Raw genomic sequence first — 26,795 nt, forward strand, 5'->3', positions numbered from 1 at the left:
ACACACATCAAAGTTGCTGGTGAACGCAGCAGGCCTGGCAGCATCTCTAGGAAGAGGTACAGTCGACGTTTCGGGCCGAGACCCTTCATCAGGACTAACTGAAAGAAGAGCTAGTAAGAGATTTGGGAGGGGGAGGGGGAGATCCAAAATGAATAATGAATAAATAAATAATGGATGGCATTAGTGGAAGCCCCACCTCCCCCTCGTACCCCATCTGTTAGTTATTTATTTATATACACATTCTTTCTCTCTCTCTCTCTCTCTCTCTCTCTCCTTTTTCTCCCTCTTTCTCTCTCACTATACCCCTTGCCCATCCTCTGGCCTTCCCCCCCCCTTTTCTTTCTCCCTAGGCCTCTTGTCCCATGATCCTCTTATATCCCTTTTGCCAATCAACTGTCCAGCTCTTGGTTCCATCCCTCCCCTCCTGTCTTCTATCATTTCAGATCTCCCCCTCCCCCTCCCACTTTCAAATCTCTTACTAGCTCTTCTTTCTGTTAGTCCTGACGAAGGGTTTCGGCCCGAAACATCGACTGTACCTCTTCCTAGAGATCCTGCCTGGTCTGCTGTGTTCACCAGCAACTTTTATGTGTCATGTGTGGCAACTTGCCTAAGACCTTCTGAAAATCCAAGTAAACAACATCCATTGACTTTCCTTGTCTATTCTGTGTGTTATTTCCTCAAAGATTTCCAGCAGATTTGTCAACCAATATTTCCGTTTAAGGAACCCATGCTGACTTTGGCCTACTTTATCGTGTGTCTCCTGGTACTCCCAAACCTCATCCTTAATGATGGACTCCAATATCTTCCCAACCACTGAAGTCAGGCTAACTGGACTATAATTTCCATTCTTCTACCTTCTTCCCTTCTTAAAGATTAGAATGACATCTGCAGTTTTTCAGTCCATCAGAACAGTTGCAGAATCTAGTGATTATTGAAAGATCATTACTCATGCCTCCACAGTCTCTTCAGCTACCTGTTTTGGAACCCTGGGTGTAGTCCATCTGGTTCAAGTGACTTATCTACCTTCAGACGTTTCAGCTTTCTAAACACTTTCTCTTTAGCAATAGAATCATTTTTGCCCTTGTCACTATTGAATTTCTAGCATACTGCTAGAGTCTTCCACAATAAAGACTGATGCAAAATACTTGTTAAGTTTGTCTGCAATTTCTTTGACCCCATTACTACCTCTACAGTGTTATTTTCCAGCAGACCAATATTCACCCTCGCCTAGCTTTACCTCTTCATATATCTGAGCAAACTTATGGTATTCTCTTTGATATTATTGGTTAGCTTACCTTCATATTTCATCTTTTGTCACCTTTTTTTTTAGTTGTCTTCTGTTGCTTTTTAAAAACCATCCAATCCTCTGACTTTCTGCCAATTTTGCTTTATTATTTGCTCTCTTTTGCTTTTATGCTGTCTTTGACTTCCCTTGTCACCCATGGTTGCCTCATCCTCCCTTTAGAGTTCTTCTTTATCTTTGGAATGTATCTATCCTGCATCTTCTGAATTGTTCCCAGAAACTCCAGACATTTCTGTTCTGCCGTCATCCCTGCTAGTATCCCTTTCTAATCAACTTTGACCAGCTCCTCTCTCATGCCGCTGTAATTTCCTTTACTCTAGTGGAATACTGATACATCTGACTTTATCATCTCCCTTTCAAACTGCAGGGTGAATTTTATCATATTATGATCACTGCTTCCTAAGAGTTCCTTCACCTAAAGCTCCCAAATCAAATCTGGTTCATTATACAACTGCCAATCCATAATTTCCTTTCCCTTAGTGGACTGAAGCACAAGCTGCTCTAAAAAACCCATCTCAAATGCATTCTACAAATTCCTCTCTTGAGATCCAGCAAAACCTGATTTTCCAAATCTAGCTGCTTATTAAAATCCCAATGACTATTGTAAAAGCCCTTATTTATTTCCCATTGAAATTTATATTCCACATCCTGGCAAGTGTTTCTGGGACTGTATATAACTCTCATCAGGGCCTTTTTACTCTTGCAGTTTCTTAACACTACCCCCAAGATATTATACATTCTAATACTATGTCACTTATTTCTAAGGATTTGATTTTGTTTTTTTACCAACATAGCCACCCCAATACTCTGCCTGCCTGCCTGCCTGCCTGCCTGTCCTTTCGATACAAGATGTATCCTTGGATGTTAAGCTCCCAACTATGATCTTCTTTCACCCATGACTTAGTAATGCCTACAACATCATGTCTGTTAGTCTCGAACTACTCTGCAAGATCATCTACTTTATTCCATATACTGTGTGCATTCAAATATAACACTTGCAGTCCTGTATTCATCACCCTTTTTGATTTTACCCCATGTTACATTTCAACTCATTCCACCGACTACCATTTTGCCCTATTATCCGGCACATAATTAATTAGCATGTTTATTTCAGCTTTTTTTCTTAAAGATGTGCTGTGTGCCTCCCAGCTACCGCTGCATTCTCCGCGAATCGGTATCTGTCCGCGGCCTGGGGGGTTGGGGTGGTGGGACCCATCATGTCATCTCATGGTTGTCTGTTTCCATTAAGACAGGCAGCTCATCTTCTCCTATGACTGCCCACCTCGATGTCGAAGATCGAGGTTCATCGTCTGCTGTGGATCACGTGGAAGGCTTGAAAAACGACAGTACTGTATGCTTGACTGCTGAGCATCGCGCATTTTTCTGTCATACAGTTCTTTGTAAACCAGCTTGCAAATATGCCCTAAACCGAAGTACCCTTTCAAAATTAAAGTCGTACTTTATCATTGCAGTGAAAATCTCACGCAGTTGCTTCACATTCAGTTCCTGGACAACTTCATTTTCGCTACTGCATTTGGTTTCGATTGTTATCCTTTCCTCTTCCAATTTCATCAGCTCTTCATCTATCAGTTCTTGGTCATAGGATGCCAAAACCTCTTCAACATCATCTTCGTCAACTTCCAAAAGCCAAACTCACTTTGTCCTTACTTCGTTCACCACAATCAAAATGCTTAATTATGTCTAGTTTTACGCTAAGTGTAACACCCTTACGAGCTCTTTTAGGCTTTTCTGATACCTTAGAACTCATCTTGCTAACGGCTGCTCACAGGCATGTGTTTAAGCAATGCCGGCTAGAATGCCGTTCTGAATCTGGGGGAGAGCGGCTGCTCGGAGCGCGCGCTGATTTTTTTTTCGTGCGCTGCTTTTTGCATGCGCTGCCTTTTTTCGTAACAATGAAAATACCTTCTGTTAGCGAAAACAGGGAACTAATGTAGGTCTTTCGTAACAGTGAGGTTTCATGATGCGAACGTTTGAAAAGCGGGGGACACCTGTACTGCAATTTGAGGCTGTGTCTTCGTTATGACCAAAGCCATCCAGCCTCACTGTTCGCCATTAAACCAATGAATTGGACTTGCAACATTCCACACACCAATGTCCAACAGGGTCTTGTGGTCTCAAGAAAAGGGACTAAGACAATTACTTGCTGTTAGACTGCACACCTCCTTTGCGCACTGACACCTCTCTGTTGTAGGCAGCATCACGGTCCTCACCAAGTCCAGTACCTTCAGGTTCTCCACCAACGAGCAACTCACTGATTGGTTAGATCTGCTATATTTTAAGTTCTTAATGTCCAACTGGATCTTGCAATCGCAAAAAAAAATTTGAAAAAAGACAATTACACCTTTGTAGAGCCTGTAGAAGGTGCTACATCTGAGTGCACTATGATATAATCAGTAGTTGTGTATACCTGTATACTAAAATTAACTGAAGTGATCAGTTGAAGCTCAGAAAAAGCATTTTTTGTTCATATATATAAATATACATTAAAGACATTTCTTGAATTTGCTAATTGAATGTTGAGTTTGATCTTTGTTTCTAGGCTCAATTTGGAACATTGTCAGACTATTTTGATGCTCTCAGTAAAACTGCTGGTTCAGGAAATTCACCATCACCATTTCCTGTATTGAGTGGAGACTTTTTTACCTATGCTGACCGAGATGATCATTATTGGAGTGGATGTTTTACCTCCCGACCTTTCTATAAGCGACTGGACAGAGTTTTAGAATCGCATTTGAGGTAAATTAATCCAAAATTTGTTAAGCAGTTATGAACTGTGTTTCTATGCAGTTTACTTTGATTTTGCTCTTCTCTCTGGAATTGACGACAATATGACTGGTTCTTCCCCTAACTGCTTGGGTGATCATTAAATGTTTTGTGAGTATGCAGATGCTATTTGGGGACTGATTAGAGTGATATGATTGATGTTTTAGCTCTATATCCTTAGCTAATTTTCTCTCTTTGAATCACCACCTTTTGTTGGGGTTCTATTGCATTATATTCTTTGCAATTTTCTATACTTTTAGCTGATATTTTGTAAGAAATATATTGAGCTTAGTGTACCAGAAGGTCACAGACAGATTGGTCAGAATGGAAGCAAGATGAATAATTAAAGAGGCAGGCGATGGATAGTTTGGAGTCAGCCCTGAACATGTAAAACAGTTGAAGGAAAAGGAAAAGGAAAGGAAAGTGGTTGTATAGAGACCTTGCCAGCTATAAAATGAGAGTGATTAGTTATTTTCTGACAAAGAAAGAGAGAGATCCATATACCAGTACATGTAGTTAGGCATGGATCTCAAGATGAGACACAAATAATGCTTTGTGTTACATGTCTACACGTGTCAGAAACTGGATGTGTCTGAATTGTAAAACTGGAATTTCAATTGAAATCCACATGATATCAGCATTGATCTTGAGGAAAAAGGTGGTGTTATTAGAAATGATCATTAGAAAGAAAAAAAAACATTAACGGTAATAGTATCTTGGTGAATAAATCCTCTGGAATAAAATACATCCTAGTGAAGCAAGAAAAGTAGTACATCCAATTTGACGATTTTCACATGCTGTTTGCTCCATGCTTGGTGTTGGAGTACTGGAAGGCTGCTTATAGACAATTGCTTAAAGATGCAGAAAGGGATATACTCATCTAACTGTAGGGCAGACAGCTTGATGTCAGTGGTGCACAAATCAGCCATTAAAGAGGCATTAATTCGGGATGGTCAGCATATATTTGTAATTGGACTCATGTCTAGCCAACTATGATAGGAGATTGGTTAAATATTAGGTAAGCTCTATTATATAGGCCTCCAATCGTCAGTGGGAATTAGAGGAGCAGATGTAAGTCAAGTAAGTGGGCATGAAATTGGTAGGAGTATATATTGGGGAAAGTGTAAGTTCATCACAACATTTATATTTTTTTCAATTGATACACAAAGTTGCAATATGGACTGTTATTAGAAATGCAACCTCACCCTCCTCGATGTCAAAGGATATTCCTTATCCAAGCCAGTATATTACTACCAATCTTCTGTGCTTTTATCTTGTGCAGTGGCCTTTTATATAGGATCTTACCAAATAACATTTAAGAATCCACTGTACTGCATCCATTGATTTCCTTGCATCTACCCTGTTCAGTTACATCCTCAAAGACATCTAGCAATTTTGTCAAACATAAATTTCCTTTCATAAATATATGCAAATGCTGCTTGTTTGTCTCATAATTTTCTAAATGATATGCTATTACCTCCTCAATAATGCATTTTCCCAATAGCATAAGATTGACTAAATTGGCCCAAATTTCTACTTGGTGTCTCCCTCTTCTTGAATAACAATATTAAATTTGAGGTTTTCCAATTCTCCGAAATCTCCCCAGAATCCGAGGAATGTTTATGTGATAAAGATAGGTTGAAATTCCTCTCTTCCTATTGCCCCATGATTATCTATTTTTATGACTTCAACCATAAAGACTAATCCAAAAAAGTACTTAAAATGCTTTCAGTTTCTCTCTTTCCCATTATTACTTTATCAATTTCATAAAGGACTGACATTAACTTTGTTTACTCTGTTCCATATTTATATTTCAAAGCCATGTTCTTTTATCTGTCATCTAAGTTCTCTCAACCAAGATGAGTGAAGTACACTTTTAAGAGAACAGACATTACATATTGGACAAAACAAAGCACTATCTGAGGAAGGAACTTTCTAAACAGCTTGCTTTATATTTGCTGATGTGAATATTTCAATGCATAATAAACATAGCTGATCAAAACAAAATTGATCTGCTTTCTAGAGATGTCATCTTCATTTATAGAGATTGAACAAATGGTTATTTATAATCCCATCTCATGAAACAACATTAATTAATGTTTGAACTCTTAAGGGTAGTGGTTTAACACGAGATAGTCAAGATTAACAAACAAAAAAATCACTACACTCTTCGGTTGAAATACATGCACTCTCATAATTTTTATCAATAATGATGACCACAAAATCTCCACTATAGTTACTGTTATTTATTTATTTTATACTGAGATACAGCCCTTGCGGCCCACCAAGCCATGCCGCCCAGGAACCCACAGATTTAGTGCACGGCTAATCACAGGACAATTTACAGTGACCAATTAACCTTCTAACCAGTACACCTTTGGATTATGGGAAGATGCTGGCACACCCAGAGGAAACACACGCACTTCACAGGAAGGGAAAACAATCTTTTTACAGCGGTCGGTGGAATTGAACTCAGAACTCCAACCCCGATCTATAATAGCATCATGCTAACTGCTGTGCTACTGTGGCACCCCAGAAATTGTTGTGAAATCTCATATGAGGGAGGAAATCTGCCATTCTTACTCATTCTGGCCTCATGTGACTGGACTCATTGATATGGTTGACACTTAAATATCCTTTGAAATGGCCTCGCAAACCACTCAGTTGCTAATTTGGGCAATCAGTGTTGGTTTTCCAGTAATGTGCTTAATAAATGAATTTTTTTAATATTGCAAAAAGTAGTTCCCATACCAATTCCTCAACCATTTAATTTCAGTACAGAACTAAAGTAGTTTTTTGGTTGAATGTAATTCTATTCAATATATTTACAGTCTCTATTATACAAAGAAATAAATGACAAATGTGAACACCTTCATTTGTAAACAATTTTAATTAAATTATATTTGAAGTGTGCCATCAATATAGTTTTATTTATTTGTAGATTAGTTCAGTCAGAGACTTAAAGTCTGTTAGTATTGGTTAGATTATGGTTATCAGTAGGATCTACCATAAAACTGATAATCTGCAATCTAGCTATACAGAAATCCAGTCATCTGGCATGTGGCTCACTAGATGATGTGTACCACACTCCCTTTCAATTCACATGTTACGGTGTTCCCTTCAAGTTACCAGGACCCGTTTCCTGCATTCCCTTTCAATTTGTTGGGACTTGTGGTTCATGCATTCCCTTCAAATTAATCAGGGCTCAATTTCAATTTTCTTTTTAAACTCTCCAGGATCCCAGTTACAATGCTCCTTTTCAGCTCACTGGGGCCCAATTGCAACTCTGCCTTTTAACCGCTCAGGTTCACAGGACAAAATTTATTGTAATATATTGTGAAATAGTTAAGTTAGAAGTGCATTAGGGTATTAATAGAATTACATCTAATAAATCAGAAAATCTGCCAGTCCAACATCACCAAGTTGCTAATTATATAAACTAATTATAGATGAGGATTTCTCTTTATGGGAATAAGCAGTCGATGTTTTGGGCCAAGATTCTTCATCAAGTTCTGATGAAAAGTCTCGCCCTGAAATATTGACTGTTTATTCCTTTCCACAGATGCTGCCTGACCTGCTGTGTTCCTCCAGCATTTTGTGTGTGTTACTCTGGATTTCCAGCATCAGCAGAAACTCTTGTGTTTACAATGTATATTTTGTATTTCCTATATAGGGCTGCAGAAATCCTTTATTCTTTAGCGCTGACAAGTGCTAAGAAATCTAATAAAATGACAGTGTTCCCTTCAGCTGAAGATTATAAGTTGCTGGTAGAAGCACGGCGCAATCTTGGTCTGTTCCAACATCATGATGCAATCACTGGAACAGCTAAAGAGTGGGTTGTTGTGGATTATGGTACCAGGTAAATGTTAGTTTGTAGCATTCTTTTTTTAAGTTGCTTTCCTCTACATTCAATTATTTTAAATTTTTATTCATACAATAATTTTATCTGATAAAATTTGATGTGTGCCTGATAAACTTGCTATACATGTACCTAACATTTTCTGTTTTTGTATTAGGGACGTTGGGTGGGGGGGGGGGGGTGGAGGGGGGAGGGAGAGGAAAGAATCATCGAAACATTCTTGGTTGCTCTGTTCTCTTGATCAGAAGTATTTTCACATTTCGTTCATATAATTGCTGCTCACATTTTAAAGCTTGCTGAAGAAAGAGACATTAGTGTCTGTGTATGCTTTGATTTTTTAAACCTGCATTATTGCAGCAGGTACATGCAACTTGAGTAGCCTGTAATTTGATCAATGTTACCCATATTAGTCTTTCTAATGACAGACCCAGAAACCTGCCGTGAACCTGCTTCCCGACTGATTTAAACAGATCATGCCAGTTTTTTTTCAGAGCTTGAAATGTAAAATCTGCAGACAGCTGAAGAATGAAATTTCAAACAGAAAGTGCTGGAAATACATAGCTCGTCAGGAAGCATCTGCGGAGAGAGAAGAAAAGTTAATATTTTCAGTTTCATGACCTTTCACATCCTATTATAAGCAGCTAAAAAAATTAGGTCTTGGCAGAAGCACCAAGACCTTGGTTAATTAGGTCTTGGTTAATAAAACTGCTGCTTCACAGTTCTAGCAATCCACATCCAATCCTGACCTCTGGTGCTGTATCTGCTGTTATGCATAATCACCCTGTTACCCCATGGCCTTTTCACTGATGTTCCAGATTTCCTCCATGTCACCATTTTCACTAATTAGGTCTGTAAGGTGCCCCTGAAGTATAGGTGATAGAATCTGGGAGACATTGATGGCAATAAGGAGAGAATAAAAAGCAATTAAGTGTAAATAGGTGGTTTTGTTGGATATGTTGGGCCTAAGGGTTTATGAAATGGGGGTGGAGGTTGGTGTGGAGACAATAATTTAACATGGAACTGCATTGGAATTTTTTTCCAGAGGATGGTGAATCTCCATAATTCTATACCTTGGGTTGTTGTGGAAGCTAAGTAATTGGAGATCTTTAAAGAGGAAGTAAATCAGTTTTTGAAAGATGGAGGGCTATGGCATAGAAGAAGAAATAACATCTGAGGCAGATCAGCTCAGATAATATTAAAGTATGGAGCAGGCTTGAGAGGCCAAATTGTCTACTCCTCCTCTAATTTAATTTTTTTTTATGCCCTTCAATCAAATGGATTGCTTTTTCCTTGCAACACACATCAAAGTTGCTGGTGAACGCAGCAGGCCAAGCAGCATCTATAGGAAGAGGCGCAGTCGACGTTTCAGGCCGAGACCCTTCGTCAGGACTAACTGAAGGAAGAGTGAGTAAGGGATTTGAAAGCTGGAGGGGGAGGGGGAGATGCAAAATGATAGGAGAAGACAGGAGGGGGAGGGATAGAGCCGAGAGCTGGACAGGTGATAGGCAAAAGGGGATACGAGAGGATCATGGGACAGGAGGTCCGGGAAGAAAGACGGGGGGGGGAGGTGACCCAGAGGATGGGCAAGAGGTATATTCAGAGGGACAGAGGGAGAAAAAGGAGAGTGAGAGAAAGAATGTGTGCATAAAAAGGAGTAACAGATGGGGTACGAGGGGGAGGTGGGGCCTAGCGGAAGTTAGAGAAGTCAATGTTCATGCCATCAGGTTGGAGGCTACCCATACGGAATATAAGGTGTTGTTCCTCCAACCTGACTGTAAACATGAAGCCACACTCAGGTTGGAGGAACAACACCTTATATTCCGTATGGGTAGCCTCCAACCTGATGGCATGAACATTGACTTCTCTAACTTCCGCTAGGCCCCACCTCCCCCTCGTACCCCATCTGTTACTCCTTTTTATGCACACATTCTTTCTCTCACTCTCCTTTTTCTCCCTCTGTCCCTCTGAATATACCTCTTGCCCATCCTCTGGGTCACCCCCCCCCGTCTTTCTTCCCGGACCTCCTGTCCCATGATCCTCTCGTATCCCCTTTTGCCTATCACCTATCCAGCTCTCGGCTCTATCCCTCCCCCTCCTGTCTTCTCCTATCATTTTGCATCTCCCCCTCCCCCTCCAGCTTTCAAATCCCTTACTCACTCTTCCTTCAGTTAGTCCTGACGAAGGGTCTCGGCCTGAAACGTCGACTGCGCCTCTTCCTAAAGATGCTGCTTGGCCTGCTGCGTTCACCAGCAACTTTGATGTGTGTTGCTTGAATTTCCAGCATCTGCAGAATTCCTGTTGTTTGCTTTTTCCTTGGATGGGTTTGAGATGACTGAATGTTATTGGAGGTATACTCATTAAGGGAAGTAGAGTATATTCCAACATATTCCTAACTTGCTCCTAGTAGATCATGAAAAAGCCTTAGGGATTTGAGCCACTTACCGCATGATACTCAGTCTCTGACCTGTTCTTATAGCCAAAGAATTATGTGCTCTCCACCATCTATCTAGAAATTCCTTTGGTGATATACTGAATCTCCTCAAACACCTAACAAAGCAGAGCAGTTGCCCTCTTTGTGATTACATCAATGATGGGTCCAGGATATATCCTTGGAGATATTGACACCTAGAAACTTGAAGCTGCTTGCCCTTTCTGCTGTTGACTCCTCAATCAGACTGTGTGTTCTCCCAACTTCCCCTTCCTGAAGTCTGCAATCAATTTTTTGGTCTTGCTAGCATTGAATGTGAGGTTATTTTTGCACACACCACTCTGTCAGCTGATCTATCTCACTCATGTACGCTTCCTTGTTGCTATCTGAGTTTCGACTGACAACAGTGGTTGAATTGGTGAATATATAAATAGTGTTTGAGTTGTGCTTAGCCACACAGTCATGCATTTAGAGAGAGTAGAGCAGTGGGCAAAGCATGCGTTCTTGAGGTACATCTGTGTTGACTGTCAGCAAGGAGGAGATGTTAATTTCAATTCACACTGACTAGACTCCCAAAAAGAAGTTGAGGATCCGGTATGAGAGAGAGGTAGAGACGCTGGTTTTTGAAGCTTGGTATTGATTATATGATGGTGTTGAACAGTGAACTGTAATTGCTAAACAGCAACCTGATATGTGTTTTGTGGTTGTCTAGATACTCCAAAGGAAAACAGAGAGCCAGTGAGACCTCCTTCCATTTACTGGTTTAATTGTCTGCCTAACTGTTACAACTAAATATAGCAGGGCTGCAGAGCTTTGATGTGATTACCTGATTGTGGATTCACTTAGTGCAATCTATTACAGACTGTTTTGTTTAGCATACTTGTGTTTACCGTCCCGTCTAAGCTGCGCAGGTGCATGTCCACGCAATAACTGAAATGCTTCTGCACACATAGCCTTCATTGCCGCACAGCTGGAATTTTATATTATATAATGTTTTATTAACATGCCATGCAGTTTTCAGGCCGTTTAAGAACTTCCTGCTCGGAGCAATAGTTGGTCCACATAGCTGTAAAATAAAATTAGATGGAATGTTGCTTGTGCTGCATTTTCACCACATTAGTGCCTCATTTTTAGCTATGTCTACCTCTGCCCTTGTTATGCTCATCTGCACTCTTCAGAGTTAATCATAATGGTAGAGTGAGGGGTATATTGAGGCATGGGTACCAATTGTGGTGGAATACACTTTCACTGCTGTGACGATATATAGTGCCTCATAGGTGCATAGTTTCAAGTTACCAGATCAGTTCCAGACGTATCCCATTTAGTGCACAGATGGTGCCACATAACATGACCAAGAGTGTCCTTGATGTGAAGATTTTGTTTACATCATTGTTGTCTTGAAAATTTCAGGCTGCCACAGATAGGTCAGTAAGGATGAGGCTGAGCAGGTTTCTCCTTTGTGCTGGCTAACTCCCCAGCTGCTGCATTCACAGTCTGCTGAACAATTGAACAACTTTTAGAGAGGAACATTGAAGGTAACATTCCGTTACAGTACCAAAACCAGTGCTCCTCCCAACATGGAGGACAGTAAGTGATACTCGCATGGAGGGTTGCCCTTGTTTCATCTGATAGCATATAACCTCATGGCCTAGATCAATGTTGAGAACTACCAGGTCTGAAACCTTCTACCTCCTGGTGGTTTAAAATTGTTATGAAGGAGATTGGCATGACAAAATAGTAGTATGTTACAATTGAGTGACTTAATCCATTTTATAGGGCAGTTAAGAGTCAACGAGGATGCTGCAGATTGAATAAGAATGGCTAAGAATATTTGTGTATCAGATAGGCTTTTACAATGACCTGGTAATTTTGTATTTGCTATTACTAAGATGAATTGTATCTTTTAATTGCTGCAATTAATCTTATCGGTAAACTTTCATATATTTAATAAACTCACAAGTTTCTAAAATTCGCCAGTAGCATGAATGCTGTCAATCTAATATACAACATCATCAGTCAAACATCCATCTGGAATAGTTTTTAATCTTTCATTAAGCTCCAAGGCCTCATTTACTGTAGTACTAGCATGTTATCCCAAGTGTCTGGGCCAATGTTTATCACTCAGCCTGAATCTCTAAAAATTGATTATCAGTTTATCACTTGTCTTTCTGAAAGCTTGATGTGCACTATTTGGCTGCTGTGTGTCTGACTTTACAACATTTATTTAATTTTCAAGAGCAGTTTAATGGTTATAAAGTGCTTTGGAGTTGTCCTGAAAGGGATGTGCAGGGTGCTTTGTAAGTGCAAGTACACAATCAACACTTGATCACTGACAGTCAACAGGGGCACACCTCAAAGGTGTGTGCTTAGCCCACTGCTCTACTCTTTCTACACCCATAACTGTATGGCTAGGCACAGCTCAAATGCCATCTATGAATTTGCAGACAACACAAGTATTGTTGGCAGAATTTCAGATGATGATGAGGAGGCGTACAGGAGTGAGACAAATCAGCTGGATGAGTGGTGTCATAGCAACAACCTTGCACTCAACGTCAATAAGACCAAGGAATTGATTGTAGACTTCAGAGAGTGTAAGTTGAGGGAACACAGACCAGACCTCATCGAGGGATCAGAAGTGGAAAGGATGAACAGTTTCAAATTCCTGGGTGTCAAATTTCTGAGGATCTATCTGAGGCTGAACATGTTGATGCAATTACAAAGAAGGCACAACAGTGGCTATATTTCATTAAGAGTTTCAGAAAAATTGGTATGTCACCAAAAACACTAGCAAATTTCTACAGATGTACCATTGAGAACTTTCTAAATGGTTGCAACACCGCCTGGTTTGGAGGGGCCACTGCACAGGATCAGGAAAAATTGTAAACTCAGCCAGTTCTGTCTTGGTCACTAGCCTCCCAGCATCCAAGACACCTTTAAAAGATGATGCCTCAAAAAGGCAGTATCCATCATTAAGGACCTCCATCACCCAGGGCATGCCCTCTTCTCATTGCTACCATCAAAGAGGAGGCACAGGAGGCTGAAGACACACTCAATGTTTCAGGAACAGCTTCTTCCCCTCCACCATCAGATTTCTGAATGAACAATGAACCCATGAACACTTCCTCAGTATTTTTCCCCTTTCTTTTGCACTAATTAATTTATTTTTATATGTATTTTTTATTGCAATTTATAGTTTTTATTACTATGTATTGCAATGTACTGCTGCTGCAAAACAATAAATTTCATGACATGTGCCAATGATATTAAACTTGATTCTGATTCTGTCCTTCCTCTTTTCAGGAAGCAAGTAAAGGTTAAATTGCTTTTGTATCAAGTGATTTATCCATCAACATTTTTGAAACAGTAATGTATTTGCAATGACAACTCGTAATGGTTCATTAGATACGATATGGGTTCTGAAAATCAAAAATGAAGTGTATCTTGAACACTTAAGTCCCATAATATGCTAATTGCAGCATCAACCATGAAGAACCATAAGAATTGGTTGATTATAATCCATGGTTGAACATGTCTTGAGTGTGCACCTAATGAAAATGTATGGTCTGAGAAAGGAGATAACAAGTTTTGATGGTATCTAGTTGCATAAGTAAAGCTACAATATTGTAATGTTCTTAAATGCTTTATTTTACAGACTATTTCACTCAATAATAAACTTGAAAAGAGTGATTGGTGACTCAGCACACTTTTTAATATTAAAAGACAAGGAAAATTACAAATACAACCCTTCAAAACCCTTTCTTCAAATGGTAAGACTTCCTACATTTCAATGAGTATATAACTATTTTGGCACCTGAATTAAAAATTGTGGGCTGGTACAAGTTTTTTCTTTTAAAACACTGAAAATCACAGATTTCTGGACAACTTGATTTGTTGGGAAAAGAAACCCATCATGTTAACTATATAGAACTATCTTCTGTTCACATTATTTAGAAAGACATTTTTGTGAGTCACCAAAAAAGTCTGTTACTTTGACTTTAAAGAGAAAAAAACCTATTATTACTAAAGATAGCCCAACACTCCTTGCACTTGACAACAGAGATCAGTAATGGCTATATACCAAAAATATAAAATGTACGTACATTTCGCCTGGACATGCACAGGTATTCTTGTCTCTATTATAGGGTATTGGTTTTTAGATTACATTTTATGGAATCACTGATTAAAATTAAACAAGGTTTTTACTCAGGAGGGATAGTAAGTTATTGAAGTTACTCTTTGGTCATCGTATGCTAATCTTGACTCTTATTTCCTTAAACAGGTTTATCAGAAGTGATGTTTTTAGCCTATACAATATGCTGTTTGCCTATTGACCACAGGCTGATTTTAGATAATTTAAAGTTGCACAATTTCTTGACAGGGATAACAAATGAATTTTTGAAAAATCTGTTGTGAAAAACAGGAAATAAAAGGCTTGTATGTATTTAGGATTTCCATTTGTTTTCCAGAACTAGACCCTGAAGGAGGTATAAGTGCAGAAATTGGAAGGTTTTAAGAATATTATGCCTAGAGAATGTTTAGTACTTGCTGACAGTGACTATCACATAGTGAAGATGTTGTTTCAAATAATTTCATTTGTAGACGACAAACAAACAAGATTTTGTTGAATGGTTTGGTTTCTTTCAGGATGATATCCAAGCTGCACAAGACTATTTACCTGAAAGAACAACTATTGAATTGAGCTTAATACCCAGGTTTGTGATTTACTTTTAAGTGGCTTAAGCTTTCTTGAAAGATTGTTGAAGAGTGATTGTACAGAAGTTGCACAATTGTTTAACTTTCTTATATGCAGAGTGAGTTTAGGAGTTCATGCATTTCAACAAAATGCTTGATTGTCTACTGCAGAACCTTAGAAACACAAGCAGTGGTAAGCCATTTAGCCCTTTGAGTTTGTTTGATCATTCAGCAAGATGCAGTCGATCTACTTTCCTGATCAAACCCCAAGTCTTGATTTCCCTGGATTTCAAAAATCTTTCAGCCAATGAATAGTTGATTAATGATAGTTGAGTTTATTGTGCACCATTCTGCTGGAAGAGAATGTTGCTGAAGTTACATCTGTGCTTTACTGTGAATATGATACAATTAATTGGACTTCTTCCTGTTATTCCACGTATTTTAAATTAGTTAATATTTCTGTACAGTTATTTTAGCTCTCATGTCTATTTATATTACTTGGGATGAGCTTCCACATCAATCAGGCTTTGAATTAATAAGTTTGACAGGAAACCACTAAAACAATATGTGACAAGCATAAATCTGCAGTACATGCTGGTGCTGCAAATCTTTATTGCACTTACTCTATTTATGATCTTTATTGTTTCCATCCTTCACCTCATTGGACAAAACCTACCAAAGGGAATCCCAATCATATATAGAATGGACAACATGATTTTCAAACTCAACCATTTCAAGATTCGAGACTGTTTAATGTAATGTAACAGTCAGCATGGCTTTGTGAAGGGCAGATCATGTCTAACAAGCCTGATAGAGTTATTTGAGGAGGTGACCAGGCATATAGGTGAGGGTAGTGCAGTGGATGTGATCTACATGGATTTTAGTAAGGCATTTGACAAGGTTCCACACGGTAGGCTTATTCAGAAAGTCAGAAGGCATGGGATCCAGGGAAGTTTGGCCAGGTCGATTCAGAACTGGCTTGCCTGCAGAAAGCAGAGGGTTGTGGTGGAGGGAGTACATTCGGATTGGAGGCTTGTGACTAGTGGTGTCTCACAAGGATCAGTTCTGGGACCTCTATTTCTCGTGATTTTTATTAATGACTTGGATGTGGGGGTAGAAGGGTGGGTTGGCAAGTTTGCAGATGACAGAAAGGTTGGTAGTGTTGTAGATAGTGTAGAGGATTGTCAAAGATTGCAGAGAGACATTGATAGGATGCAGAAGTGGGCTGAGAAGTGGCAGATGGAGTTCAACCCGGAGAAGTGTGAGCTGGTACACTTTGGAAGGACAAACTCCAAGGCAGAGTACAAAGTAAATGGCAGGATACTTGGTAGTGTGGAGGAGCAGAGGGATCTCGGGGTACATGTCCACAGATCCCTGAAAGTTGCCTCACAGGTAGATAGGGTAGTTAAGAAAGCTTATGGGGTGTTAGCTTTCATAAGTCAAGGGATAGAGTTTAAGAGTCGCGATGTAATGATGCAGCTCTATAAAACTCTGGTTAGGCCACACTTGGAATACTGAACATAGAATAGTACAGCACAGTACAGGCCCTTCGGCCCACAATGTTGTGCCGACCTCAAACCCTGCCTCCCATATAAGTCCCCACCTTAAATTCCTCCATATACCTGTCTAGTAGTCTCTTAAACTTCACTAGTGTATCTGCCTCCACCACTGACTCAGGCAGTGCATTCCACGCACCAACCACTCTCTGAGTAAAAAAACCTTCCTCTAATATCCCCCTTGAACTTCCCACCCCTTACCTTAAAGCCATGTCCTCTTGTATTGAGCAGTGGTGCCCTGGGGAAGAGGCACTGGCTATCCACTCTATCTCCAGAGGAGATTTACCAGGATGCTGCCTGGTTTAGAGAGTATGCATTATGATCAGAGATTAAGGGAGCTAGGGCTTTACTCTTTGGCAAGAAGGAGGATGAGAGGAGACATGATAGAGGAATACAAGATATTAAGAGGAATAGATAGAGTGGACAGCCAGCGCCTCTTCCCCAGGGCAACACTGCTCAGTACAAGAGGACATGGCTTTAAGGTAAGAGGTGGGAAGTTCAAGGGGGATATTAGAGGAAGATTTTTTACTCGAGTGGTTGGTGCGTGGACTGCACTGCCTGAGTTAGTGGTGGAGGCAGATACACCAGTGAAATTTAAGAGACTACTAGACAGGTATATGGAGGAATTTAAGGTGGGAGGGGTTATATGGGAGGCAGGGTTTAAGGGTCAGCACAACATTGTGGACTGAAGGGCCTGTACTGTGCTGTACTGTTCCATGTTCTAATTTCCTGCACACAAGTGTAAGGAGAATAAAATAATTGTTACTCTGGATCTGATGCCACACACAAAAAAACCACAAAAGATAAAGAACACAATAATAATAATAAAACACACAATAAATGTACATGGATTGATTGTATGTTTATAAATTAATGCCAGGCTGTACATAAGGTGACTGACAGGAAGTAATAAAATAGTGTTGGAGTTAGTGGGTGGAGGTAAGCAGCCTTACTGTTTAGGGAAAGTAATTGTTTTTGCATCTGGTGGTCCTGGCATGGAAACTACATAGCCTCCTTCCTGGTGAGAGTGAGCGAGCAGGGAGTGTGGCTGATATTACTGGCCCTTTTTTGGCACCTTTCTGTATATTTGTCCTTGATGGTGGGTAGGCAGGTACCAGCGCAGATTCTGTGTCTGGTGGCAAAGGAAATGCTTCAAAGATAACATCAAAATCATCTTGAAGAAATTCAACATTATATCTAAAAATTGGGAAGACACTATTCCTGAAGGAAATCTGTTCACAAAGGAGCTGTGCTACATGAGAGTGACCTCTGCTATGCTGCAGAGAGCAAGTGGCAGATGAGAAAGGAGAGACTAAACAAGCAAAAGACCCAACCGCTATCTACAGCCACCACTTACTCTTTTCCACACGGCACCAGAGTATGTGGCTCCCAGATCGGCATCTACAGCCATTTGGGGACCCACCAGTAGACATCTCCTCAGGAGAACATCTCACTCGACTCAAGTGATCGAGCTGCTACTATTATAAATCTCCTGTGGTCAGTGACAATTGGAAGAGCAGATTCGTGTAGAGATTGCAACCAGTTGTAAACATAATAGGTTAGTAGTAGTGTGAGATTTTAACTTCCCTAATATTGTGTGGGTCAACCATAGTGTGAAATGTTTGGATGAAGTGCAATTTATGCAATATATCAACAAATCTTTTCTTATGGTAAAAGATATGGTCGGATCACAGGTTGTTAATTTGGGCTGAGCAAATTTTGGAGCCATTAGACAGAATCTTTCCATGGTTAATTGGGCGAGATTGCAGGGAAAAGAACACTGTCGAGCGGGAGCCCTTTAGAAGTGTAATGTAAAGAGTTCAGGGCTTGCGTGTTCCTTTAGGGTGATGAGCAAGACTAGCAGATTTAGGAAACCTGGTTGACAAAATATATTGAGGCTCTATTTAAGGAGAAGAGGGAAGCATACACTGCATAAGCAATTGGGCATGGGTGAATCTTTGATGACTGCAAGTATTCTACTTGAGAAGTTAGGAGGGCAAAAAGAAGATAAGAGAAAGATCTGACAGACAAGGTGAAACAAAACCCCAAGAGATTCTATAGGTATATTAAGAGCAAAAGAATGATTAAGGACAGAATAATCCCCCTTAAAGATCAAAATGGTTGTCTTTGTGTGGAACCATAGAAAATGGGTGAAAATTTTAATGAATATTTTTCTTCATTTTTACTGTGGGGAAAATGATGAAGGCTAGGGAAATGAGGGATTGAAACACATACAAATTAGCAGGGAAGAGATATTGAAAGCCTTAAAGTTCATTAAGGTGGATAAATCCATATGGCCTGACCTGGTGCATTCTCAGATCTTATGGGAAGCTAGAGAAGAAATTGTGAAGGCCCTTGCAGAGGTTTTTGCTTCACTTCTGGCCTGTTGATTTTTGAGACTGTGCTTTTGTAGTTGTAGTTACAATGGTTATGATGTAATGCAAACATTCCCCTGGATTAGAAATGGCTAAAGGATATTTGTAAATGTTTATTTTTAAGTAAAGGATTTTGTTGATTTGGATAGAATATCCTGAGGAAGTGGTAAGTTCAAGGGACTCCTGAACTGCTTGTCTGGTCCTCCTGGTCTGCTCACGTATTTGCCTATTCCCTTTCTGCCTGCAAACGCACATGTATGGTGACCACCTTTTGAAATGAGCTGTCCACTTAACACTCAGCCTCACGGATATACCATCATAAAGCCAGATTCTTCTGAAATTTGAATCTGCATCTTTGTCATATTTCAGTTGACAACACCTTTGATGTTTATGGTTGCCCAGGATTCAAGAAGTTTCTTGAATTTCACCAATTGCACTGGATGTGCAATATTTGCAAAGCCATTTGCCCTCTAGGGTGGAATTATTGGCTCATTAAATTAAATATTTTTATATATGTTTTCACAGCATCAACACCAAATTTCCATGGTTATAAATTCCCAAACTTTCTACTCCATTCAATTGCTTTCCATTGAATGAAAATGCCCTGAATGAGAAGTTTTTAAATCAGCAAAATAAGTTTAGTTGGAAGCGAGTTGCAGCCAAATTCCTCAGGTATTGACTGCATGTCAGTTGATAGTATTATCTTCTTTTCAAGTACACAGGTATAACTGACTGCCTAATTAATAGGTGGGCAAGGGTTTCCAATTGATTCACATTTTGTGGTGGGGGAAATATTTTAAAGTTAATTACAAGGTAATCTTCAGTTACCTTGAGCTCTTATTCAGTTAAATTCTAAAACTGAGAACAAATTTTAAAATGAGAGTATTACATCATCAATCCCTATGCTGTTCTGTTGAAGTAGCACTCTCTTTAGCCTACAGTCTTCTTTGTAATATTGCCAGGTTTTCTTTTGCCATCCTGACAGTGTGAATAGAGCCTTGTTTTTGTGTACCAATATTAGGAAGGCATCACTGATGATGGAAGCATTTTTCTGGAGTTAGACTTTTGAACAAACTCCTGACTCAGAGATGAGATACTATCAAAGGAGCTAATGCTTATATACCTGCAAAGGTCAGAGATAGCATACTTGTTTTCAAAAATTTTTAAAGGGTTGAAGTTTCACCTGACACTGTGATGAACTGGCTGCTTTCTATGTTAAGTGTCTTTTGATAGAAGATCTTACTTTTTAAGCAGGGAAGATATAGTTATTTCAGCTTTTGATATTCTTATTTTACAATAATTAAATCTGACTAATTATTTCTTAGTGTCTGTTTCCTGAAATAAGAATATTATGTTTCTTAGCAACACACATCAAAGTTGCTGGTGAATGCAGCCGATGGGACATCAACCGTCTCGACTTCACTGCACCTTGTTCCCATTCCAACCTCACTCCTTCCGAATGCTCTGCTCTCCACTCCCTCCGCACTAATCCTAACCTTACTATTAAACCCGCCAATAAGCGGGGTGCTGTTGTAGTCTGACATACTGACCTCTACCTTGCCGAGGCACAGCGACAACTCGCGGACACCTCCTTTTATTTACCCCTCGATCGTGACCCCACTAAGGAGCACCAGGCCATTGTCTCCCACACCATCACCGACTTTATCCGCTCAGGAGATCTCCCATCCACTGCTACCAACCTTATAGTTCCCACACCTCGCACTTCCCGTTTCTACCTCCTACCCAAGATCCACAAACCTGCCTGTCCTGGCAGACCTATTGTCTCAGCTTGCTCCTGCCCCACCAAACTCGTTTCTGCATACCTCGACACGGTTTTATCCCCCCTTGTTCAATCCCTTCCTACCTATGTTCGTGACACTTCTCACACTCTTAAACTTTTCTATGATTTTAAGTTCCCTGGCCCCCACTGCTTTATTTTCACCATGGATGTCCAGTCCCTATATACTTCCATCCCCCATCAGAAAGGTCTCAAAGCTCTCCGCTTCGTTTTGGATTCCAGACCTAATCAGTTCCCCTCTACCACCATTCTGCTCCGTCTAGCGGAATTAGTCCTTACTCATAATAATTTCTCCTTTGGCTCCTCTCACTTCCTCCAAACTAAAGGTGTAGCTATGGGCACCCGTATGGGTCTTAGCTATGCCTGCCTTTTTGTTGGCTTTGTGGAACAATCTATGTTCCGTACTTATTCTGGTATCTGTCCCCCACTTTTCCTTCACTACATCGACGACTGCCTTGGCGCTGCTTCCTGCACGCATGCTGAGCTCGTTGACTTTATTAACTTTGCCTCCAACTTTCACCCTGCCCTCAAGTTTACCTGGTCCATTTCTGACACCTCCCTCCCCTTCCTAGATCTTTCTGTCTCTGTCTCTGGAGACAGCTTATCCACTGATGTCTACTATAAGCCTACTGACTCTCACAGCTATCTGAACTATTCCTCTTCTCACCCTGTTTCTTGCAAAAATGCCATCCCCTTCTTGCAATTCCTCTGTCTCCGCCGCAACTGCTCCCAGGATGAGGCTTTTCATTCCAGGATGAGGGAGATGTCCTCCTTTTTTAAAGAAAGGGGCTTCCCTTCCTCCACTATCAACTCTGCTCTCAAACGCATCTCCCCCATTTCACGTACATCTGCTCTCACTCCATCCTCCCGCCACCCCACTAGGAATAGGGTTCCCCTGGTCCTCACCTACCACCCCACCAGCCTCCGGGTCCAACATATTATTCTCCGTAACTTCCGCCACCTCCAACAGGATCCCACCACTAAACACATCTTTCCCTCCCCCCCCCTGCTTTCCGCAGGGATCGCTCCCTACGCGACTCCCTTGTCCATTCGTCCCCCCCATCCCTCCCCACTGATCTCCCTCTTGGCACTTATCCTTGTAAGCGGAGCAAGTGCTACACATGCCCTTACACTTCCTCCCTTACCACCATTCAGGGCCCCAAACAGTCCTTCCAGGTGAGGCGACACTTCACCTGTGAGTCGGCTGGGGTGATATACTGCATCCGGTGCTCCCGATGTGGCCTTCTATTTATTGGCGAGACCCGACGCCGACTGGGAGACTGCTTTGCTGAACACCTACGCTCTGTCCGCCAGAGAAAGCAGGATCTCCCAGTGGCCACACATTTTAATTCCACATTCCATTCCCATTCTGACATGTCTATCCACGGCCTCCTCTACTGTAAAGATGAAGCCACACTCAGGTTGGAGGAACAACACCTTATATTCCGTCTGGGTAGCCTCCAACCTGATGGCATGAACATCGACTTCTCTAACTTCCGCTAATGCCCCACCTCCCCCTCGTATCCCATCCGTTATTTATTTTTATACACACATTCTTTCTCTCACTCTCCTTTTTCTCCCTCTGTCCCTCTGACTATACCCCTTGCCCATCCTCTGGGTTCCCCCCCACCTTTGTCTTTCTCCCTGGGCCTCCTGTCCCATGATCCTCTCATATCCCCTTTGCCAATCACCTGTCCAGCTCTTGGCTCCATCCCTCCCCCTCCTGTCTTCTCCTATCATTTTGGATCTCCCCCTCCCCCTTCCACTTTCAAATCTCTTACTAACACTTCCTTCAGTTAGTCCTGACGAAGGGTCTTGGCCTGAAAGTTCGACTGTACCTCTTCCTAGAGATGCTGCCTGGCCTGCTGCGTTCACCAGCAACTTTGATGTGTGTTGCTTGAATTTCCAGCATCTGCAGCATTCCTGTTGTTTATTATGTTTCTTATGTATTTTATTAATTTGGCAACATGTCATGTATAGTAGCAGAATTTCAAGAGATGGGAACATTTCTGTTTCAGATATCTTGTGGTATATAATCCAGCAGATCAAGATCGTGTATCCATTGTAACAGTGCAAGTAAATTCATATAAAGTAAATGTGTTAACTGCTTCAGGGCAACAAGTGGAGGCTCAGATTACTGCAGTTTGGGACAAATCCAACAGAATTTCCAAAGACGTATTTCAGGTGGGCTATATTTCCACTGCTTCAATAATCTGCAGCTGATGTACATTTTCTCAGTTTATTGTTTTCTTTTGTGCTGGGCCCTTTGTAGTACCTTATTCAAGCATCCTTTTCATGTGCTAGCTATGTCAGTGTAGAAGGCTGTATATTCCCCAAAGCTCACTCTGCCATTCATTAAGATCATGGCTGATCTGATCTTGGCAGCTACTTTCACAGTCATCTCTCCTATGGATCAAAAAAGCTGTTTATAAATTAAATGATGCTTTTCCTCTGCGGAGAGAATTTCAAAAATTCATGCCTCTGAGAGAAGCCTTGTTTTTTCCATTCCCATCATCAGAGCGGATATATAACCAGATCTAAAGTAGCTTGTTTCAAGATAGGCTGTGCAAATTTTTACTCTAAGGTAGTATTTTTGTCCCCAACGTTGCTTTTGAACATTTGAATTATAAAGTCTCTTTGAAGATTAAAATAAACTGTAATTATTGGAAGATCATTCTCATATGCCTCAAATCATGCCCCGATTTAATCTCTGTCCCATTGTTATAGGGCCTAAAGACTTCTTCCACCAGTGACTTCTTCCCCTTGTTATTTCTTATCTTCAATTAAGACTGATTCTACATCTGTTCTGATCACTGTACTGATCATCCTAAGTCCATAAGTGGGCAAATGGAGTAAACTGCTACTACTTTGCTAGCATGCACAAGCTCCTAAATCTGCCCAGACCTGTTGGTGCTGCTGGGGCTGGACTGCACAAGGCGTCATGACCTGGCATATGGAATTTTTATTAGACTTGCTAATAAAGCAAGATTTTTACTGTACTTACCTATAGATGTCTTATTGTAGACTGCACCATCACAGTCCTTATTTGAAGATATTCCGATAGAATGCCAGCTGCCCAAGGAGCTAGAATTTAAGCTATTCATTTTCCCTTGTCTTATGGGTTGCTTAGACAATTAGCCTCACCTCATGCATGTCCTTCCTTAACTCAAAGTACTGTATGTATCCTAGATTCTGGCTGTGAGTGTGAAAGAATGCCTTCAGGTTTATCTTGCTGTTCTATAATTTCTAAGTCTTTGCAGTTTGTTTTCTGGTATCTGAAAGGCACAAGAGTAAAATTAGAACAATAGAAAGTTTTTGAGAAGAACAGGCCATTCAGCCCAACAAAGCTTGCCAAATTCCTATTGACATGGTGTGTTGAAATAACTATCGAGTTTAGATTTGAAAGTCTCTAAGGTAGTACTACTCTCAGCTACACAACTAGGTAGTTTGTTCCAGGTGTCCACAGCTCACTGTGTAAAGAAATGCTTCCTGGGGTTAGTCTGAAATCTCCCCTTAACTTTCCGCCTATGGCCCCGTATCCTTGTTGATGGATTAATTTTGAAGTAGCAGCTGCCATCCACTTTATTATACCCTAGTGATTTTGAACACCTCTATCGTGTCTCCTCTCATTCTATGTCTACTAAGGCTATAAAGATTTAAATCTTTCAATCTTTCTTCATGGCTCACAGCCTACAAACCATGAATGAGTCTAGTTGCCCTTTTTTGGACTCTCTCCAGTGCCTTCACATCCCTCTCATAATATGGAGACCAAAGTGGTGCACAGTATTCAAGGCCTTACAAGTGCATTATACTGCTTAGGGAGAACGTTGCTTGACATAAACTCCACATAGTGCATTGTATAGCCCAACGTTCTGTAAGCCTTCCTAATTGTTTCTGTGCCTTGTCTAGATGTTGATAGTGATGAGACTACCAGGATGCCCAAATCCTTCTCATACAGTGCACTTTCTAACTCCAGACCTCCCCCCCACAATATCTAATATTTTGACTTCCTATATGTAATACTTTACATTTACTTACATTAAATTTCATCTAGCATTTAACTGCCCACATCTGGATTTTGTTTTGATCTAATTCTAGTGATTCTGCTGCCTGAATGTTATCAGCCCGTCCCTAATCTTGTGCCGTCAGCAAACTTTACTAGTTTATTTGTTATGTGCTTATCCAAATCATTAGTGTAAATTGAAAACAGCAGCAGCCCCAAAGCCGATTCCTGTGGAACTTCACTTTTAACATCTTCTAGATGTTAAAAATGATCCTCTCACCATAGCTCGTCGTTTTCTGTTTTTGAACCAATTCTGCTTCCATTTGGACACCTTACCCTGAATTCCTACCTCCTGTAATTTGGTTATTATCCTCTCGTGGGGTACCTTGTTAAAAGTTTTCTGAAAGCCCAAGTAAAGGATATCAATCACTCTATTGTTATCATAAATGCTAGTTGCTTCTTTATAGAACTCCAGCATATTAGTAAAACGTGATTCCTCCTTTCTGAACTCATGCTGGCTTTCTGCTCACATGCCTGTTCTTATCAGCTTTTTCTCCACCTCATTCATTATTATTGTTTCCATTATCTTGCCTGCAATACACATTAGGCTTACTGGTTTATAGTTACCGGGTCAGTGCAGTCAGCCTCCTTATATACTGGGACAACATTAGTCCATTTCCAGTCCTTGGGGATTTTACTAGTCTTCAATCACTTTTGAAAAATACATGCTAGGGGTTTGTATATATAATCACAGACCGCTTTAAGTACACTTGTCTGGCCCTAGCGATTTAACTTTAAACCTTTTTATCTGAAGCAGGACCTCACTTTGTAGGATCTCTAAAAGTCACTTAAAATGACTTTATTTTTCTCTACAAGTAATGGCATAATGCTAACATCTTTTCAGGTGAATACTTTAGTTATGAGTTAAGATTATGCATTATGTCCTTCTCTGCATGATTTAACTTCCCACTATTATTCCTAATATACTTAACTTCCTCCTTGACTTTTCTTTTACTAAAGTATTAAAAAATCTCTTAGGGTCAATCTTAGCATTGTCAGTAGTATCCCTCTCAGACTGCCTTTTGGCAATCCGAATTTCCTTGACTATAGCTTTCATATTTTCATATGCCCTACGGTTAACATCATTACTAGTTTTTCTGTATTCCTTACATAGCTGTCTTTTCTTCAGTAATTTTTATGTATATCTTTATTCATCCATGAAGTTGATCTATTGTTTTTATTGTTTCTCCCGACCTTGGCTATGAACATTTCGTGCACTGCGTGTATCAGCTCTTTAAATCGCCCCCATTGTTCCTCAACTGACTCAACATCAAGAAGTTCCTTCCAGTTTAACCTTTTGAAGACTTTGCCACATCTACACGAACTTTGCTTTTCTGAAATTCAATTAATGGCTTTGATTTTTAATGATATACTCTCCTGAAAAACTTTGAGACTAACTTTGTTATGATCACTTGTTCCAAAAGGGTCAACAACTTCCATGCTCAAAGTTCTATCCTGATTGTTATGGAATATCAAATCTAGACAGGCCTCCCCTCTTGTTGGTGCAATAACATACTGGGTCAAAAAACAATCATTCAATAACTCAATGAATTCACTTTCCTATAATCTATTAGTCATTGAGTTCTCCCACTCAATATTTGGGAAATTAAAGTCACCCATAACTATAAGATCACCCTCTGAACTTGCTTCTTTAATATTCTGATAGAGTTGTTTATGAAGATAATTCTCAGCACTAGGGGGTCTATAATGTACACCCAATGTTATTCCTTTATCCTTATAGCTTTCAATTCTTACCCAGATATCTTCACCGTCTCGATTCATCCCCTATCACAAGCAGCCTCATGTTTAAATTCTCTCTTATGTATATGGCTACTTCTCCACTTTTATGATCTTGCTTATCTTTCTTAAGTATATCCTTTAATATTATATTCACCACACCAGCTTGTTTATTTTATTCTTAATACTTCTTGCATTTA

The 26,795-nt window shown here is 40.2% G+C and overlaps 1 protein-coding gene across 1 annotated transcript in view; it reads left to right on the forward strand.

The window, feature by feature from the left end:
• Positions 1 to 26,795, forward strand: part of man2a1 (mannosidase, alpha, class 2A, member 1) — a 119,787-nt gene that overhangs the window by 52,678 nt on the left and 40,314 nt on the right. The window contains exons 9-13 of the mRNA XM_063068639.1: positions 3,864 to 4,060; positions 7,761 to 7,946; positions 14,027 to 14,141; positions 15,019 to 15,086; positions 22,814 to 22,979. Of these exons, the coding sequence (XP_062924709.1) occupies positions 3,864 to 4,060; positions 7,761 to 7,946; positions 14,027 to 14,141; positions 15,019 to 15,086; positions 22,814 to 22,979 (732 nt within the window). The remainder of the gene's footprint in view (positions 1 to 3,863; positions 4,061 to 7,760; positions 7,947 to 14,026; positions 14,142 to 15,018; positions 15,087 to 22,813; positions 22,980 to 26,795) is intronic.

Source organism: Mobula hypostoma, chromosome 16 (genome assembly GCF_963921235.1).
Source record: "Mobula hypostoma chromosome 16, sMobHyp1.1, whole genome shotgun sequence".
NCBI classification, from domain to species: Eukaryota; Metazoa; Chordata; class Chondrichthyes; order Myliobatiformes; family Myliobatidae; genus Mobula; species Mobula hypostoma.